Source organism: Engystomops pustulosus, chromosome 5 (assembly GCF_040894005.1).
Source record: "Engystomops pustulosus chromosome 5, aEngPut4.maternal, whole genome shotgun sequence".
In the NCBI taxonomy this organism is placed as follows: Eukaryota; Metazoa; Chordata; class Amphibia; order Anura; family Leptodactylidae; genus Engystomops; species Engystomops pustulosus.
Genome location: NC_092415.1, coordinates 210,112,628 through 210,133,618, shown reverse-complemented (window position 1 = coordinate 210,133,618; position 20,991 = coordinate 210,112,628). Strand labels below are relative to the sequence as shown.

Sequence of the window (20,991 nt, the reverse complement as noted above, 5' to 3'; positions counted from 1 at the left end):
TGTCCCTGGAGATATGTGTAATCATACCTCACACTGCTGTGCTCTGTGCTCTCTGCAGTCAGTGTTATGTATTGTCCCTGGAGAGATGTGTAATCATACCTCACACTGCTGTGCTATGTGCTCTCTGCAGCCAGTGTCATGTATTGTCCCTGGAGAGATGTGTAATCAGACCTCACACTGCTGTGCTCTGTGGTCTCTGCAGTCAGTGTTATGTATTGTCCCTGGAGAGATGTGTAATCATACCTCACACTGCTGTGCAATGTGCTCTCTGCAGCCAGTGTCATGTATTGTCCCTGGAGAGATGTGTAATCAGACCTCACACTGCTGTGCTCTGTGGTCTCTGCAGTCAGTGTTATGTATTGTCCCTGGAGAGATGTGTAATCAGACCTCACACTGCTGTGCTCTGTGCTCTCTGCAGTCAGTGTTATGTATTGTCCCTGGAGAGATGTGTAATCATACCTCACACTGCTGTGCTCTGTGCTCTCTGCAGCCAGTGTTATGTATTGTCCCTGGAGAGATGTGTAATCATACCTCACACTGCTGTGCTCTGTGCTCTCTGCAGTCAGTGTTATGTATTGTCCCTGGAGAGATGTGTAATCATACCTCACACTGCTGTGCTCTGTGCTCTCTGCAGCCAGTGTTATGTATTGTCCCTGGAGAGATGTGTAATCAGACCTCACACTGCTGTGCTCTGTACTCTCTGCAGCTAGTGTTATGTATTGTCCCTGGAGAGATGTGTAATCAGACCTCACACTGCTGTGCTCTGTGCTCTCTGCAGCCAGTGTTATGTATTGTCCCTGGAGAGATGTGTAATCAGACCTCACACTGCTGTGCTCTGTACTCTCTGCAGCCAGTGTTATGTATTGTCCCTGGAGAGATGTGTAATCAGACTTCACACTGCTGTGCTCTGTGCTCTCTGCAGCCAGTGTTATGTATTGTCCCTGGAGAGATGTGTAATCATACCTCACACTGCTGTGCTCTGTGCTCTCTGCAGCCAGTGTTATGTATTGTCCCTGGAGAGATGTGTAATCAGACCTCACACTGCTGTGCTCTGTGCTCTCTGCAGCCAGTGTTATGTATTGTCCCTGGAGAGATGTGTAATCAGACCTCACACTGCTGTGCTCTGTGCTCTCTGCAGCCAGTGTTATGTATTGTCCCTGGAGAGATGTGTAATCAGACCTCACACTGCTGTGCTCTGTGCTCTCTGCAGTCAGTGTTATGTATTGTCCCTGGAGAGATGTGTAATCATACCTCACACTGCTGTGCTCTGTGCTCTCTGCAGCCAGTGTTATGTATTGTCCCTGGAGATATGTGTAATCATACCTCACACTGCTGTGCTCTGTGCTCTCTGCAGTCAGTGTTATGTATTGTCCCTGGAGAGATGTGTAATCATACCTCACACTGCTGTGCTATGTGCTCTCTGCAGCCAGTGTCATGTATTGTCCCTGGAGAGATGTGTAATCAGACCTCACACTGCTGTGCTCTGTGGTCTCTGCAGTCAGTGTTATGTATTGTCCCTGGAGAGATGTGTAATCATACCTCACACTGCTGTGCTCTGTGCTCTCTGCAGCCAGTGTTATGTATTGTCCCTGGAGAGATGTGTAATCATACCTCACACTGCTGTGCTCTGTGCTCTCTGCAGCCAGTGTTATGTATTGTCCCTGGAGAGATGTGTAATCATACCTCACACTGCTGTGCTCTGTGCTCTCTGCAGTCAGTGTTATGTATTGTCCCTGGAGAGATGTGTAATCATACCTCACACTGCTGTGCTCTGTGCTCTCTGCAGCCAGTGTTATGTATTGTCCCTGGAGAGATGTGTAATCAGACCTCACACTGCTGTGCTCTGTACTCTCTGCAGCTAGTGTTATGTATTGTCCCTGGAGAGATGTGTAATCAGACCTCACACTGCTGTGCTCTGTGCTCTCTGCAGCCAGTGTTATGTATTGTCCCTGGAGAGATGTGTAATCAGACCTCACACTGCTGTGCTCTGTACTCTCTGCAGCCAGTGTTATGTATTGTCCCTGGAGAGATGTGTAATCAGACTTCACACTGCTGTGCTCTGTGCTCTCTGCAGCCAGTGTTATGTATTGTCCCTGGAGAGATGTGTAATCATACCTCACACTGCTGTGCTCTGTGCTCTCTGCAGCCAGTGTTATGTATTGTCCCTGGAGAGATGTGTAATCAGACTTCACACTGCTGTGCTCTGTGCTCTCTGCAGCCAGTGTTATGTACTGTCCCTGGAGACATGTGTAATCAGACCTCTATGCATGGTGTTAGTAGCAGCAGGACTGTAGCTTCTCCATTTGTGTCCTCACACAATATGAATTCTGTAAATTGTGACGATGATTAAATGTCACAGAATTTCATTAATCACGGAGAACATTTCTATATAAACATCGGCTGAGAATAGATCAGATGAATCATCGTCCTGCAGTGACATCAATGGAGGTTTCACAATCTCATCATGAACCATGTGACATGCTCCAGTCATAGACACAATGGAGATGAATAATACTCCACATCATCTCCATCACCAGCAACATTGTCCCATCATCTCCTCCATCACCAGCAACATTGTCCCATCATCTCCTCCATCACCAGCAACATTGTCCCATCATCACCTCCATCACCAGCAACATTGTCCCATCATCACCTCCTTCACCAGCAACATTGTCCCATCATCACCTCCATCACCAGTAACATTGTCCCATCATCACCTCCAGGACCAGCAACATTGTCCCATCATCATCTCCATCACCAGCAACATTGTCCCATCATCTCCTCCATCACCAGCAACATTGTCCCATCATCACCTCCATCACCAGCAACATTGTCCCATCATCACCTCCATCACCAGCAACATTGTCCCATCATCACCTCCATCACCAGCAACATTGTCCCATCATCACCTCCATCACCAGCAACATTGTCCCATCATCACTTCCATCACCAGCAACATTGTCCCATCATCATCTCCATCACCAGCAACATTGTCCCATCATCTCCTCCATCACCAGCAACATTGTCCCATCATCACCTCCATCACCAGCAACATTGTCCCATCATCTCCTCCATCACCAGTAACATTGTCCCATCATCACCTCCAGGACCAGCAACATTGTCCCATCATCACTTCCATCACCAGCAACATTGTCCCATCATCTCCTCCATCACCAGCAACATTGTCCCATCATCTCCTCCATCACCAGCAACATTGTCCCATCATCTCCTCCATCACCAGCAACATTGTCCCATCATCACCTTCATCACCAGCAACATTGTCCCATCATCACCTTCATCACCAGCAACATTGTCCCATCATCACCTCCATCACCAGCAACATTGTCCCATCATCACTTCCATCACCAGCAACATTGTCCCATCATCAGCTCCATCACCAGTAACATTGTCCCATCATCTCCTCCATCACCAGCAACATTGTCCCATCATCACCTCCATCACCAGTAACATTGTCCCATCATCACCTCCAGGACCAGCAACATTGTCCCATCATCAGCTCCATCACCAGCAACATTGTCCCATCATCACTTCCATCACCAGCAACATTGTCCCATCATCTCCTCCATCACCAGCAACATTGTCCCATCATCTCCTCCATCACCAGCAACATTGTCCCATCATCTCCTCCATCACCAGTAACATTGTCCCATCATCACCTCCAGGACCAGCAACATTGTCCTATCATCATCTCCATCACCAGTAACATTGTCCCATCATCACCTCCATCACCAGCAACATTGTCCCATCATCTCCTCCATCACCAGCAACATTGTCCCATCATCACCTCCATCACCAGTAACATTGTCCCATCATCACCTCCAGGACCAGCAACATTGTCCCATCATCATCTCCATCACCAGCAACATTGTCCCATCATCTCCTCCATCACCAGCAACATTGTCCCATCATCACCTCCATCACCAGCAACATTGTCCCATCATCACCTCCATCACCAGTAACATTGTCCCATCATCACCTCCAGGACCAGCAACATTGTCCCATCATCAGCTCCATCACCAGCAACATTGTCCCATCATCACTTCCATCACCAGCAACATTGTCCCATCATCACCTCCATCACCAGTAACATTGTCCCATCATCTCCTCCATCACCAGCAACATTGTCCCATCATCTCCTCCATCACCAGCAACATTGTCCCATCATCTCCTCCATCACCAGCAACATTGTCCCATCATCACCTTCATCACCAGCAACATTGTCCCATCATCACCTTCATCACCAGCAACATTGTCCCATCATCACCTCCATCACCAGCAACATTGTCCCATCATCACCTCCATCACCAGCAACATTGTCCCATCATCTCCTCCATCACCAGTAACATTGTCCCATCATCACCTTCATCACCAGCAACATTGTCCCATCATCACCTTCATCACCAGCAACATTGTCCCATCATCACCTCCATCACCAGCAACATTGTCCCATCATCACCTTCATCACCAGCAACATTGTCCCATCATCACATCCATCACCAGCAACATTGTCCCATCATCTCCTCATTCACCAGCAACATTGTCCCATCATCTCCTCATTCACCAGCAACATTGTCCCATCATCTCCTCCATCACCAGCAACATTGTCCCATCATCACTTCCATCACCAGCAACATTGTCCCATCATCTCCTCCATCACCAGTAACATTGTCCCATCATCTCCTCCATCACCAGCAACATTGTCCCATCATCTCGTCCATCACCAGCAACATTGCCCCATCATCTCCTCCATCACCAGCAACATTGTCTCATCATCACCTCCATCGCCAGCAACATTGTCCCATCATCACCTCCATCACCAGCAACATTGTCCCATCATCTCCTCCATCACCAGCAACATTGTCCCATCATCACCTCCATCACCAGCAACATTGTCCCATCATCTCCCCCATCACCAGCAACATTGCCCCATCATCTCCTCCATCACCAGCAACATTGTCTCATCATCACCTCCATCACCAGTAACATTGTCCCATCATCACCTCCTTCACCAGCAACATTGTCCCATCATCACTTCCATCACCAGCAACGTTGTCCCATCATCTCCTTCATCACCAGCAACATTGTCCCATCATCTCCTCCATCACCAGTCATATTGTCCAATCATCTCCTCCATCACCAGCAACATTGTCCCATCATCACCTCCATCACCAGTAACATTGTCCCATCATCACCTCCATCACCAGCAACATTGTCCCATCATCACTTCCATCACCAGCAACATTGTCCCATCATCTCCTTCATCACCAGCAACATTGTCCCATCATCTCCTCCATCACCAGTCACATTGTCCAATCATCTCCTCCATCACCAGCAACATTGTCCCATCATCTCTTCCATCACCAGCAACATTGTCCCATCATCTCCTCCATCACCAGCAACATTGTCCCATCATCACCTCCATCACCAGCAACATTGTCCCATCATCTCCTCCATCACCAGCAAGATTGTCCCATCATCTCCTCCATCACCAGCAACACTGTCCCATAATCACCTCCATCACCAGCAACATTGTCCCATCATCACCTCTATCACCAACAACATTGTCCCATCATCTCCTCCATCACCAGCAACATTGTCCCATCATCACCTCCCATCACCAGCAACATTGTCCCATTATCACCTCCATCACCAGCAACATTGTCCCATCATCACCTCCATCACCAGCAACATTGTCCCATCATCTCCTCCATCACCAGCAACATTGTCCCATCATCTCCTCCATCACCAGCAACATTGTCCCATCATCAGCTCCATCACCAGTAACATTGTCCCATCATCACCTCCATCACCAGTAACATTGTCCCATCATCTCCTCCATCACCAGCAACATTGTCCCATCATCTCCTCCATCACCAGCAACATTGTCCCATCATCACCTCCATCACCAACAACATTGTCCCATCATCTCCTCCATCACCAGCAACATTGTCCCATAATCACCTCCATCACCAGCAACATTGTCCCATCATCACCTCCATCACCAACAACATTGTCCCATCATCTCCTCCATCACCAGCAACATTGTCTCATCATCACCTCCATCACCAGCAACATTGTCCCATCATCTCCTCCATCACCAGTAACATTGTCCCATCATCTCCTCCATCACCAGTAACATTGTCCCATCATCTCCTCCATCACCAGTAACATTGTCCCATCATCAGCTCCATCACCAGCAACATTGTCACATCATCTCCTCCATCACCAGTAACATTGTCCCATCATCTCCTCCATCACCAGTAACATTGTCCCATCATCTCCTCCATCACCAGCAACATTGTCCCATCATCTCCTCCATCACCAGCAACATTGTCCCATCATCTCCTCCATCACCAGCAACATTGTCTCATCATCACCTCCATCGCCAGCAACATTGTCCCATCATCTCCTCCATCACCAGCAACATTGTCCCATCATCTCCTCCATCACCAGCAACATTGTCCCATCATCACCTGAATCGCCAGCAACATTGTCCCATCATCACCTCCATCACCAGCAACATTGTCCCATCATCTCCTCCATCACCAGCAACACTGTCCCATCATCAACTCCATCACCAGCAACATTGTCCCATCATCACCTTCATCACCAGCAACATTGTCCCATCATCAGCTCCATCACCAGTAACATTGTCCCATCATCACCTCCATCACCAGCAACATTGTCCCATCATCTCCTCCATCACCAGCAACATTGTCCCATCATCTCCTCCATCACCAGCAACATTGTCCCATCATCACCTCCATCACCAGCAACATTGTCCCATCATCTCCTCCATCACCAGCAACATTGTCCCATCATCTCCTCCATCACCAGCAACATTGTCCCATCATCTCCTCCATCACCAGCAACATTGTCCCATCATCACCTTCATCACCAGCAACATTGTCCCATCATCACCTTCATCACCAGCAACATTGTCCCATCATCACCTCCATCACCAGCAACATTGTCCCATCATCACTTCCATCACCAGCAACATTGTCCCATCATCAGCTCCATCACCAGTAACATTGTCCCATCATCTCCTCCATCACCAGCAACATTGTCCCATCATCACCTCCATCACCAGTAACATTGTCCCATCATCACCTCCAGGACCAGCAACATTGTCCCATCATCAGCTCCATCACCAGCAACATTGTCCCATCATCACTTCCATCACCAGCAACATTGTCCCATCATCTCCTCCATCACCAGCAACATTGTCCCATCATCTCCTCCATCACCAGCAACATTGTCCCATCATCTCCTCCATCACCAGTAACATTGTCCCATCATCACCTCCAGGACCAGCAACATTGTCCTATCATCATCTCCATCACCAGTAACATTGTCCCATCATCACCTCCATCACCAGCAACATTGTCCCATCATCTCCTCCATCACCAGCAACATTGTCCCATCATCACCTCCATCACCAGTAACATTGTCCCATCATCACCTCCAGGACCAGCAACATTGTCCCATCATCATCTCCATCACCAGCAACATTGTCCCATCATCTCCTCCATCACCAGCAACATTGTCCCATCATCACCTCCATCACCAGCAACATTGTCCCATCATCACCTCCATCACCAGTAACATTGTCCCATCATCACCTCCAGGACCAGCAACATTGTCCCATCATCAGCTCCATCACCAGCAACATTGTCCCATCATCACTTCCATCACCAGCAACATTGTCCCATCATCACCTCCATCACCAGTAACATTGTCCCATCATCTCCTCCATCACCAGCAACATTGTCCCATCATCTCCTCCATCACCAGCAACATTGTCCCATCATCTCCTCCATCACCAGCAACATTGTCCCATCATCACCTTCATCACCAGCAACATTGTCCCATCATCACCTTCATCACCAGCAACATTGTCCCATCATCACCTCCATCACCAGCAACATTGTCCCATCATCACCTCCATCACCAGCAACATTGTCCCATCATCTCCTCCATCACCAGTAACATTGTCCCATCATCACCTTCATCACCAGCAACATTGTCCCATCATCACCTTCATCACCAGCAACATTGTCCCATCATCACCTCCATCACCAGCAACATTGTCCCATCATCACCTTCATCACCAGCAACATTGTCCCATCATCACATCCATCACCAGCAACATTGTCCCATCATCTCCTCATTCACCAGCAACATTGTCCCATCATCTCCTCATTCACCAGCAACATTGTCCCATCATCTCCTCCATCACCAGCAACATTGTCCCATCATCACTTCCATCACCAGCAACATTGTCCCATCATCTCCTCCATCACCAGTAACATTGTCCCATCATCTCCTCCATCACCAGCAACATTGTCCCATCATCTCGTCCATCACCAGCAACATTGCCCCATCATCTCCTCCATCACCAGCAACATTGTCTCATCATCACCTCCATCGCCAGCAACATTGTCCCATCATCACCTCCATCACCAGCAACATTGTCCCATCATCTCCTCCATCACCAGCAACATTGTCCCATCATCACCTCCATCACCAGCAACATTGTCCCATCATCTCCCCCATCACCAGCAACATTGCCCCATCATCTCCTCCATCACCAGCAACATTGTCTCATCATCACCTCCATCACCAGTAACATTGTCCCATCATCACCTCCTTCACCAGCAACATTGTCCCATCATCACTTCCATCACCAGCAACGTTGTCCCATCATCTCCTTCATCACCAGCAACATTGTCCCATCATCTCCTCCATCACCAGTCATATTGTCCAATCATCTCCTCCATCACCAGCAACATTGTCCCATCATCACCTCCATCACCAGTAACATTGTCCCATCATCACCTCCATCACCAGCAACATTGTCCCATCATCACTTCCATCACCAGCAACATTGTCCCATCATCTCCTTCATCACCAGCAACATTGTCCCATCATCTCCTCCATCACCAGTCACATTGTCCAATCATCTCCTCCATCACCAGCAACATTGTCCCATCATCTCTTCCATCACCAGCAACATTGTCCCATCATCTCCTCCATCACCAGCAACATTGTCCCATCATCACCTCCATCACCAGCAACATTGTCCCATCATCTCCTCCATCACCAGCAAGATTGTCCCATCATCTCCTCCATCACCAGCAACACTGTCCCATAATCACCTCCATCACCAGCAACATTGTCCCATCATCACCTCTATCACCAACAACATTGTCCCATCATCTCCTCCATCACCAGCAACATTGTCCCATCATCACCTCCCATCACCAGCAACATTGTCCCATTATCACCTCCATCACCAGCAACATTGTCCCATCATCACCTCCATCACCAGCAACATTGTCCCATCATCTCCTCCATCACCAGCAACATTGTCCCATCATCTCCTCCATCACCAGCAACATTGTCCCATCATCAGCTCCATCACCAGTAACATTGTCCCATCATCACCTCCATCACCAGTAACATTGTCCCATCATCTCCTCCATCACCAGCAACATTGTCCCATCATCTCCTCCATCACCAGCAACATTGTCCCATCATCACCTCCATCACCAACAACATTGTCCCATCATCTCCTCCATCACCAGCAACATTGTCCCATAATCACCTCCATCACCAGCAACATTGTCCCATCATCACCTCCATCACCAACAACATTGTCCCATCATCTCCTCCATCACCAGCAACATTGTCTCATCATCACCTCCATCACCAGCAACATTGTCCCATCATCTCCTCCATCACCAGTAACATTGTCCCATCATCTCCTCCATCACCAGTAACATTGTCCCATCATCTCCTCCATCACCAGTAACATTGTCCCATCATCAGCTCCATCACCAGCAACATTGTCACATCATCTCCTCCATCACCAGTAACATTGTCCCATCATCTCCTCCATCACCAGTAACATTGTCCCATCATCTCCTCCATCACCAGCAACATTGTCCCATCATCTCCTCCATCACCAGCAACATTGTCCCATCATCTCCTCCATCACCAGCAACATTGTCTCATCATCACCTCCATCGCCAGCAACATTGTCCCATCATCTCCTCCATCACCAGCAACATTGTCCCATCATCTCCTCCATCACCAGCAACATTGTCCCATCATCACCTGAATCGCCAGCAACATTGTCCCATCATCACCTCCATCACCAGCAACATTGTCCCATCATCTCCTCCATCACCAGCAACACTGTCCCATCATCAACTCCATCACCAGCAACATTGTCCCATCATCACCTTCATCACCAGCAACATTGTCCCATCATCAGCTCCATCACCAGTAACATTGTCCCATCATCACCTCCATCACCAGCAACATTGTCCCATCATCTCCTCCATCACCAGCAACATTGTCCCATCATCTCCTCCATCACCAGCAACATTGTCCCATCATCACCTCCATCACCAGTAACATTGTCCCATCATCACCTCCATCACCAGCAACATTGTCCCATCATCTCCTCCATCACCAGCAACATTGTCCCATCATCTCCTCCATCACCAGCAACATTGTCCCATCATCACCTCCATCGCCAGTAACATTGTCCCATCATCACCTCCATCACCAGCAACATTGTCCCATCATCACCTCCATCACCAGCAACATTGTCCCATCATCACCTCCATCACCGGCAACATTGTTCCATCATCACCTCCATCACCAGTAACATTGTCCCATCATCTCCTCCATCACCAGCAACATTGTCCCATCATCACCTCCATCACCAGCAACATTGTCCCATCATCACCTCCATCACCAGCAACATTGTCCCATCATCATCTCCATCACCAGCAACATTGTCCCATCATCACCTCCATCACCAGCAACATTGTCCCATCATCACCTCCATCACCAGCAACATTGTCCCATCATCAGCTCCATCACCAGCAACATTGTCCCATCATCACCTCCATCACCAGCAACATTGTCCCATCATCAGCTCCATCACCAGCAACATTGTCCCATCATCTCCTCCATCACCAGCAACATTGTCCCATCATCCCCTCCATCACCAGCAACATTGTCCCATCATCACCTCCATCACCAGCAACATTGTCCCATCATCACCTCCATCACCAGCAACATTGTCCCATCATCAGCTCCATCACCAGCAACATTGTCCCATCATCACCTCCATCACCAGCAACATTGTCCCATCATCAGCTCCATCACCAGCAACATTGTCCCATCATCTCCTCCATCACCAGCAACATTGTTCAATCATCGTAGTGATCATGGAGGTTGTGGAGTTGAATGTCCTCATATGCTCGTAGTGATCATGGCGATCGTGGAGTTGATTGTTGGCATGGTGGTCATGGAGTTGATCCTGTTCCTAGTAATCATGGTGGTCATGGAGTTGATTGTGGTCCTGGTGGTCATGGAGTTTATTGTGGTCATGGAGTTGATTGTGGTCGTACTGATCATGGTGGTGTTGAGGTTGATTGTGGTCATGGAGTTGATTGTGGGCATGGTGGGGTCATGGTGATCTTGATGCTTGCAGAGTTGATTGTTGTTGTAGTGATCATGGTGGTGTTGAGGTTGATTGTGGTCCTGGTGGTCATGGAGTTGATTGTGGTCCTGGTGGTCATGGAGTTGATTTTGGTCCTGGTGGTCATGGAGTTGATTGTGGTCCTGTTGGTCATGGAGTTGATTGTGGTCCTTGTGGTCATGGAGTTGATTGTGGTACTGGTGGTCGTGGAGTTGATTGTGGTCCTGGTGGTCATGGGGTTGATTGTGGTAATGTTGGTCATGGAGTTGATTGTGGTCCTGGTGGTCATGGGGTTGATTGTGGTAATGTTGGTCATGGAGTTGATTGTGGTCCTGGTGGTATTGGTTAGATTACAGTTGATGTTAGTGGTGGGGATGGCTCTGGTGTCAGTAGTGGTGGTACCGGTGATGTGCACTAATGATGTCCTCCACCTTTGATCTTTCCTGGTTCACCCCTCACCTCCTGGAGTTTTAGGACATTTCTTATCATAAGGATCTGAAATAAACGTCTTTTATACGAGGTCATCAGGATGCAGGCACTGAGCCAACACTCGACAATCCTCCAAACGTTACGTAACGTCCAAATAAACAGACGGTAATCCGGCTCCACCGCAATGTTTACCCTGAGATTAGTGACTCACAGGACAGACGGGACCTCATGAGGTCCTCCTGGTGGAACAGTAATGGACATCAAGACCACAAACTCTACAGCCGGGACTTGTGTGCCTCATCTCCAGAAGATCCGTTCCTCGTATATTTGAGGTGCTTTATTTTTAAGTACAAAAGTCCCTATCAAGTCCCAACATCTGAGGAACCTTTCATCATCTCTGGAAGGTCCCGCGTCTCCTGCCTCCACCTTGGGGTCTTGTTCTTGTCCATCACGATTGCTCTACAATGTTGGCCGCAGGTGAGGACACATCCTGGACTTTAGCACTCCGATGCTTGTCTGTTTGTAGGTTAGCACCTCCGCTGACTGCACCTGTGTGATCAGCCCTGCGTGTGCTGTTAGTAGCAGCAGGACTGTGGTACATTCCAGGATTGTAGCTGCTCTGGCCCTTGCCCTGTCCTGTTGAGAGATTTTCTGGTCCTGGGTGCTGGGTGCACAGAGCGCAGCAGTGTGAGCATCGTGCAGATAAGTCAGGATTTCCTCTTGTCACTTTCTTCCTGAATTTCCTGAAAACTCTCGAAATCATCGAGAACTGGTCACATGACGCGTCTCAGGGGGTTGTGCAATCACTACATAGATAAAGCCGAGGGCTGCGTACACAAAACGGGAGAGAAGATAGAGGGCTTAGATACAGCTAAGGAAAGACCAGGGTTACATCTCTGCTGAGGACAGTCCTGGCTTAGATACCTGCCCACTGAGGACAGACCTGGCTTAGATACCTGCCGACTGAGGACAGCCTTTGCTTAGATACCTGCCAACTCAGGCATCCCATCATACCCTGCTGCTGACAGGTGTCCCACCATACCCTGTTGCTGACAGGTATACCATCATACCCTGCTGCTGACAGGTATCCCATCATACCCTGCTGCTGACAGGCATCCCATCATACCCTGCTGCTGACAGGCATCCCATCGTACCCTGCTGCTGACCTGCATCCCATCGTACCTTGCAGGCATCCCATCACACCCTGCTGCTGACAGGTATCCCATCATACCCTGCTGCTGACAGGTATCCCATCATACCCTGCTGCTAACAGGCATCCTATCATACCCTGCTGCTGACAGGCATCCCATCATACCCTGCTGCTGACAGGCATCCCATCATACCCTGCTGCTGACAGGCATCCTATCATACCCTGCTGCTGACAGGTTCCTATAGACAGCAGGTCAGGGGGGTCCTGGCTCTTATTGGAACCATATGATAGAATTTCTGGTTTCCCGCGTCTCCTGCGGTTATTGTGTATAATGCCCTCGTCTTGTGCATTTGCTTCTTGGGGGTCCTGATGTTGATTAGATAAAGTTTTGTTCATTTTGTATGATATTTGTGGTATATTCTGTGCTACAATGGGCTGTAGTAGAGGGAAGTGCATGTTTCCATTTGTCATTATTTTGTAGGCAGATAACAGAAGGTCCAATGGAAGAGGTAAAAACGGACACTGGCGGACGCCATAGCAATCAAATCAATGGGAAAAACGGATGCGTTATTAGTATCATAGTTTATAAACTGAAATCTGAATGTAAATGGGAAGTGGCCCTAACGCCCCTTTAAGAAGAGATCGAGGGCTCCCATTTATGTCACCCCCCACCCTGTGATAACCGCTGGGGACCTAAAAGAGACCTCACACCCCATTGTACACGGCCATTATAAGACCTCTGCTTGCTGTGGATGCATAGTTCTATTCACTGACCACAAGCAGAGATCCTGACCCTGGGGGGAGGTTTAGAGAGTTTCCTGCGTCTTCTGGGATTTCTGTAGATCCGGCGGTGACACCGGAGACGCGTTCCTGCGGAGAGCTCTGGGTGCGGCTCCGAGGTCACATGGGAGGGGCAGGTGCGTCCCCGTTATCCGCAGGTCACAGGGGGGTGAGGAGCCCTAATACCACGACCCCCAGGACCCGTGTGACCCCAACACCTGAAGGGGGACACAAGGATAATTCTGTGTCTTTTCCCAGGACAAGTCACATGATGCAGAGAATGTAACGTTTCTCATCAAGGAGACGATCTGCCGGAGCTCAGCCCAGAACCATGGAGACTGCCCCTTTAAGGAGGACGGGGTAAGTGACGGGACGGGGTAAGTGGCGGGACGGGGTAAGATGCGGGACGGGGTAAGTGACGGGGTAAGACACAGGACGGGGTAAGTGACGGGACGGGGTAAGTGACGGGACGGGGTAAGTGACGGGACAGGGTAAGTGACAGGACGGGGTAAGTGACAGGACGGGGTAAGTGACGGGACGGGGTGAGTTACGGGACGGGGTAAGTGACGGGACGGGGTAAGACGCAGGACGGGGTAAGTGACGGGGTAAGTGACAGGACGGGGTAAGTGACAGGACGGGGTAAGTGACAGGACGGGGTAAGTGACAGGACAGGGTAAGACACAGGACGGGGTAAGTGACAGGACGGGGTAAGTGACGGGACGGGGTAAGTGACAGGACAGGGTAAGACACAGGACGGGGTAAGTGACAGGACGGGGTAAGTGACAGGACGGGGTAAGTGACAGGACGGGGTAAGTGACAGGACGGGGTAAGTGACAGGACGGGGTAAGTGACAGGACAGGGTAAGACACAGGACGGGGTAAGTGACAGGACGGGGTAAGTGACAGGACAGGGTAAGACACAGGACGGGGTAAGTGACAGGACGGGGTAAGTGACAGGACGGGGTAAGTGACAGGACAGGGTAAGACACAGGACGGGGTAAGTGACAGGACGGGGTAAGTGACGGGACGGGGTAAGTGACGGGACGGGGTAAGTGACAGGACGGGGTAAGACACAGGACGGGGTAAGACACAGGACGGGGTAAGTGACAGGACGGGGTAAGTGACAGGACGGGGTAAGTGACAGGACGGGGTAAGTGACAGGACAGGGTAAGACACAGGACGGGGTAAGTGACAGGACGGGGTAAGTGACAGGACAGGGTAAGACACAGGACGGGGTAAGTGACAGGACGGGGTAAGTGACAGGACGGGGTAAGTGACAGGACAGGGTAAGACACAGGACAGGGGTAAGTGACGGGACGGGGTAAGTGACAGGACGGGGTAAGTGACAGGACAGGGTAAGACACAGGACGGGGTAAGACACAGGACGGGGTAAGTGACGGGACGGGGTAAGTGACAGGACAGGGTAAGACACAGAACGGGGTAAGTGACAGGACGGGGTAAGTGACAGGACGGGGTAAGACACAGGAAGGGGTAAGTGACAGGACGGGGTAAGACACAGGACGGGGTAAGTGACAGGACGGGGTAAGTGACGGGATGGGGTAAGTGACGGGATGGGGTAAGTGACAGGACAGGGTAAGACACAGGACGGGGTAAGACACAGGACGGGGTAAGTGACAGGACGGGGTAAGTGACAGGACGGGGTAAGTGACGGGACGGGGTAAGTGACGGGATGGGGTAAGTGACAGGACGGGGTAAGACACAGGACGGGGTAAGTGACAGGACGGGGTAAGTGACAGGACGGGGTAAGTGACAGGACGGGGTAAGTGACAGGACGGGGTAAGTGACAGGACAGGGTAAGACACAGGACGGGGTAAGTGACAGGACGGGGTAAGTGACGGGACGGGGTAAGTGACGGGACGGGGTAAGTGACAGGACGGGGTAAGACACAGGACGGGGTAAGACACAGGACGGGGTAAGTGACAGGACGGGGTAAGTGACAGGACGGGGTAAGTGACAGGACGGGGTAAGTGACAGGACGGGGTAAGTGACAGGACAGGGTAAGACACAGGACGGGGTAAGTGACAGGACGGGGTAAGTGACAGGACAGGGTAAGACACAGGACGGGGTAAGTGACAGGACGGGGTAAGTGACAGGACGGGGTAAGTGACAGGACAGGGTAAGACACAGGACAGGGGTAAGTGACGGGACGGGGTAAGTGACGGGACGGGGTAAGTGACAGGACGGGGTAAGTGACAGGACAGGGTAAGACACAGGACGGGGTAAGACACAGGACGGGGTAAGTGACGGGACGGGGTAAGTGACAGGACAGGGTAAGACACAGAACGGGGTAAGTGACAGGACGGGGTAAGTGACAGGACGGGGTAAGACACAGGAAGGGGTAAGTGACAGGACGGGGTAAGACACAGGACGGGGTAAGTGACAGGACGGGGTAAGTGACGGGATGGGGTAAGTGACGGGATGGGGTAAGTGACAGGACAGGGTAAGACACAGGACGGGGTAAGACACAGGACGGGGTAAGTGACAGGACGGGGTAAGTGACAGGACGGGGTAAGTGACGGGACGGGGTAAGTGACGGGATGGGGTAAGTGACAGGACGGGGTAAGACACAGGACGGGGTAAGTGACAGGACGGGGTAAGACACAGGACGGGGTAAGTGACGGGACGGGGTAAGTGACGGGACGGGGTAAGTGACAGGACGGGGTAAGTGACGGGATGGGGTAAGTGACAGGACAGGGTAAGACACAGGACGGGGTAAGACACAGGACGGGGTAAGACACAGGACGGGGTAAGTGACGGGACGGGGTAAGTGACAGGACCGGGTAAGTGACGGGACGTGGTAAGTGAGAGGACAAGGTGAGTGACAGGACGGGGTAAGTGACGGGACGGGGTAAGTGACAGGACGGGGTAAGTGACAGGACAGGGTAAGACACAGGACGGGGTAAGTGACAGGACGGGGTAAGTGACAGGACGGGGTAAGTGACAGGACAGGGTAAGACACAGGACAGGGGTAAGTGACGGGACGGGGTAAGTGACGGGACGGGGTAAGTGACAGGACGGGGTAAGTGACAGGACAGGGTAAGACACAGGACGGGGTAAGACACAGGACGGAGTAAGTGACGGGACGGGGTAAGTGACAGGACAGGGTAAGACACAGAACGGGGTAAGTGACAGGACCGGGTAAGTGACGGGACGTGGTAAGTGAGAGGACAAGGTGAGTGACAGGACGGGGTAAGTGACGGGACGGGGTAAGTGACAGGACAGGGTAAGTGACAGGACGGGGTAAGTGACGGGACGGGGTAAGTGACAGGACCGGGTAAGTGACGGGACGTGGTAAGTGAGAGGACAAGGTGAGTGACAGGACGGGGTAAGTGACGGGACGGGTAAGTGACGGGACGGGGTAAGTGACGGGACGGGTAAGTGACAGGACGGGGTAAGTGACGGGACGGGGTAAGTGACGGGACGGGGTAAGACACAGGACGGGGTAAGAGACAGGACGGGGTAAGTGGCAGGACGGGGTAAGTGTCAGGACGGGGTAAGTGAAAGGACGGGGTAAGTGACAGGACGGGGTAAGTGTCAGGATGGGGTAAGTGGCAGGACGGGGTAAGTGACAGGACCGGGTAAGTGACGGGACGTGGTAAGTGAGAGGACAAGGTGAGTGACAGGACGATGTAAGTGACGGGACGGGTAAGTGACGGGACGGGGTAAGTGACGGGACGGGTAAGTGACAGGACGGGGTAAGTGACGGGACGGGGTAAGACACAGGACGGGGTAAGAGACAGGACGGGGTAAGTGGCAGGACGGGGTAAGTGGCAGGACGGGGTAAGTGAAAGGACGGGGTAAGTGGCAGGACGGGGTAAGTGTCAGGACGGGGTAAGTGACAGGACGGGGTAAGTGGCAGGACAGGGTAAGTTACAGGATGGGGTAAGTGACAGGATGGGGTAAGTGACAGGATGGGGTAAGTGACAGGATGGGGTAAGTGACAGGATGGGGTAAGTGACAGGACAGGGGTAAGTGACAGGACGGGGTAAGTGACAGGACGGGGTAAGTGGCAGGACGGGGTAAGTGACAGGATGGGGTAAGTGGCAGGACGGGGTAAGTGACAGGACGGGGTAAGTGACAGGATGGGGTAAGTGACAGGATGGGGTAAGTGGCAGGACGGGGTAAGTGTCAGGATGGGGTAAGTGGCAGGACGGGGTAAGTGTCAGGACGGGGTAAGTGACAGGACGGGGTAAGTGACGGGACGGGGTAAGTGACAGGATGGGGTAAGTGACTGTGACCCTGATTGTAGACGCAGCGATCACTGGATGAATGCTCATCATGTTGTCTGGCAGGTTGTGAAGAGGTGCAGCGCGGCCGCGCAGGAGTCCAGGGGGAGGAGTCTGGAGGTCACATGTCAGGATGTAGACGGATCGGTAAGATCTCCAGGATACAGACGTCTGCTCTCCACATTATAGTCTATGGCAGAATTTGATCATCTATATCGTCCTGATGATCGCGTTGGCACTGCCGGGCGCCTGAGCGATCCACAGCAGGAAATACGACTATTATACGCGGCCTGATCCCTGCTGCAACTGCCCCCCCATTATTGGTATTGTCACATCCCTAGTGACCTGGGCCAAGCAGATCTCCGGTCACTGCCTTATTATCCCCGGTCACTGCCTTATCATCTCCGGTCACTGCCTTATCATCTCCGGTCACTGCCTTATCATCTCCGGTCACTGCCTTATCATCTCCGGTCACTGCCTTATTATCCCCGGTCACTGCCTTATCATCTCCGGTCACTGCCTTATCATCTCCGGTCACTGCCTTATCATCTCCGGTCACTGCCTTATCATCTCCGGTCACTGCCTTATTATCCCCGGTCAGTGCCTTATCATCTCCGGTCACTGCCTTATTATCCCCGGTCACTGCCTTATCATCTCCGGTCACTGCCTTATTGTCTCCGGTCACTGCCTTATTGTCTCCGGTCACTGCCTTATTATCTCCGGTCACTGCCTTATTATCTCCGGTCACTGCCTTATTGTCTCCGGTCACTGCCTTATTGTCTCAGGTCATTATCTTATTATCTCCGGTCACTGCCTTATCATCTCCGGTCACTGCCTTATCATCTCCGGTCACTGCCTTATCATCTCCGGTCACTGCCTTATCATCTCCGGTCACTGCCTTATTATCTCAGGTCACTGCCTTATTATCTCAGGTCACTGCCTTATTATTTCCGGTCACTGCCTTATTATCTCAGGTCATTATCTTATTATCTCCAGTCACTGCCTTATCATCTCAGGTCATTATCTTATTATCTCCGGTCACTGCCTTATTATCTCAGGTCACTGCCTTATTATCTCAGGTCATTATCTTATTATCTCCGGTCACTGCCTTATTATTTCCGGTCACTGCCTTATTATCTCAGGTCACTGCCTTATTATCTCAGGTCATTATCTTATTATCTCCGGTCACTGCCTTATTATCTCCGGTCACTGCCTTATTATCTCCGGTCACTGCCTTATTATCTCAGGTCATTATCTTATTATCTCCGGTCACTGCCTTATCATCTCAGGTCACTGCCTTATTATCTCCGGTCACTGCCTTATTGTCTCCGGTCACTGCCTTATTGTCTCCGGTCACTGCCTTATTATCTCCAGTCACTGCCTTATTATCTCCGGTCACTGCCTTATTATCTCCGGTCACTGCCTTATTGTCTCCGGTCACTGCCTTATTGTCTCCGGTCACTGCCTTATTGTCTCAGGTCACTGCCTTATTATTTCCGGTCACTGCCTTATTATCTCAGGTCATTATCTTATTATCTCCGGTCACTGCCTTATTATCTCCGGTCACTGCCTTATTATCTCCGGTCACTGCCTTATTATCTCAGGTCATTATCTTATTATCTCCAGTCACTGCCTTATTATTTCCGGTCACTGCCTTATTATCTCCGGTCACTGCCTTATTGTCTCCGGTCACTGCCTTATTGTCTCCGGTCACTGCCTTATTATCTCCGGTCACTGCCTTATTGTCTCCGGTCACTGCCTTATTATCTCCGGTCACTGTCTTATTATCTCAGGTCACTGCCTTATTATCTCAGGTCATTATCTTATTATCTCCGGTCACTGCCTTATTATCTCAGGTCACTGCCTTATCATCTCCGGTCACTGCCTTATCATCTCCGGTCACTGCCTTATTATCTCCGGTCACTGCCTTATTGTCTCCGGTCACTGCCTTATTATCTCTGGTCACTGCCTTATTATCTCCGGTCACTGCCTTATTATCTCCGGTCTGAGCTCTCTGTACATTTGCTGATGATGTCTTTGTCCGGTTGCACCAGGAGACCTCCGTGCGGAGAGGAGACGATATTCCGAGGACAGGGAGGACGCCTCACGTTTTCAAGCTCCTCAGAAGCGGCGGAAGGAAAGCGGAGAGCGATTTCCTGCAGTTTGACAGCAAGGACGCCGTGCCCAGCCACTCCGTGTCCTCCTGCATCGAGTGTATCTTCGATTTTTTGTATCCAAAACCAAGTAGCGGGCGATAAAGTCCTGGTACCTCCCCCTCCTGGAGCGCAGTGGTGTCATGTGACGCACAGGGGGCGCTGCAGGCGATGCTTATACTTAACTAATATTTAACTATTTTGTATTTTGGGGATTTTTGTGTTGGTGAATAAAGTTCATTTTTGATGGAGCAAAAGATTTCCTGCAGCAGCTCAGCCTCATGTGTGAATTACTACTACTCCCAGCATCCTCCGCCTGTGCCAAGGCTAAATAGCTGTGGGGGAAACCTCTCACTATAGTCCAGCGCTCAACGTGATGACACCAGAACTCACCTGTACGGAGGGGGATAAAGCACCTGGGGTGAGATAGAAAACTTGCTATTAGCTCCAGCAGCCTCTGATTGCACATCACATGATATTACATATCACGTCAGAGTCTGATGAGGAAAGGGACATTTTTCATCAGAGTTCAATCAGTTTCCAGAGTTTGTTCAGAGTTTTTTTGTGTTTTCAATGTATTTTCGATGCGTTTTTCAGGGGATAAAGCACTTGGGGCGAGATAGAAACGTGCTTGTACCTATATCTATTGACAGAAGTTGCGCTAAAGCTTTTGGAACGTCGATAGATACAAGTTCTCCAGAGACATCAG

The 20,991-nt window shown here is 50.6% G+C and overlaps 1 protein-coding gene across 2 annotated transcripts in view; it reads left to right on the top strand.

Annotated features, from left to right (window-relative positions):
- The window catches only part of LOC140134312 (cathelicidin-1-like), a 35,746-nt gene extending 15,183 nt beyond the window's left edge, over positions 1-20,563 (top strand). Inside the window, exons 1-4 of one of the 2 annotated variants that reach the window (XM_072154908.1) lie at positions 12,148-12,430; positions 14,142-14,243; positions 18,196-18,276; positions 20,184-20,563. In XM_072154908.1, the coding sequence (XP_072011009.1) occupies positions 12,182-12,430; positions 14,142-14,243; positions 18,196-18,276; positions 20,184-20,387 (636 nt within the window). In that variant the 5' untranslated portion in view covers positions 12,148-12,181 and the 3' untranslated portion in view covers positions 20,388-20,563. Of the gene's footprint in view, positions 1-12,147; positions 12,431-14,141; positions 14,244-18,195; positions 18,277-20,183 lie in introns of those variants that run through there. The other variant, XM_072154909.1, reaches the window with a different exon arrangement.
- Positions 20,564-20,991: the final 428 nt, after the last annotated feature.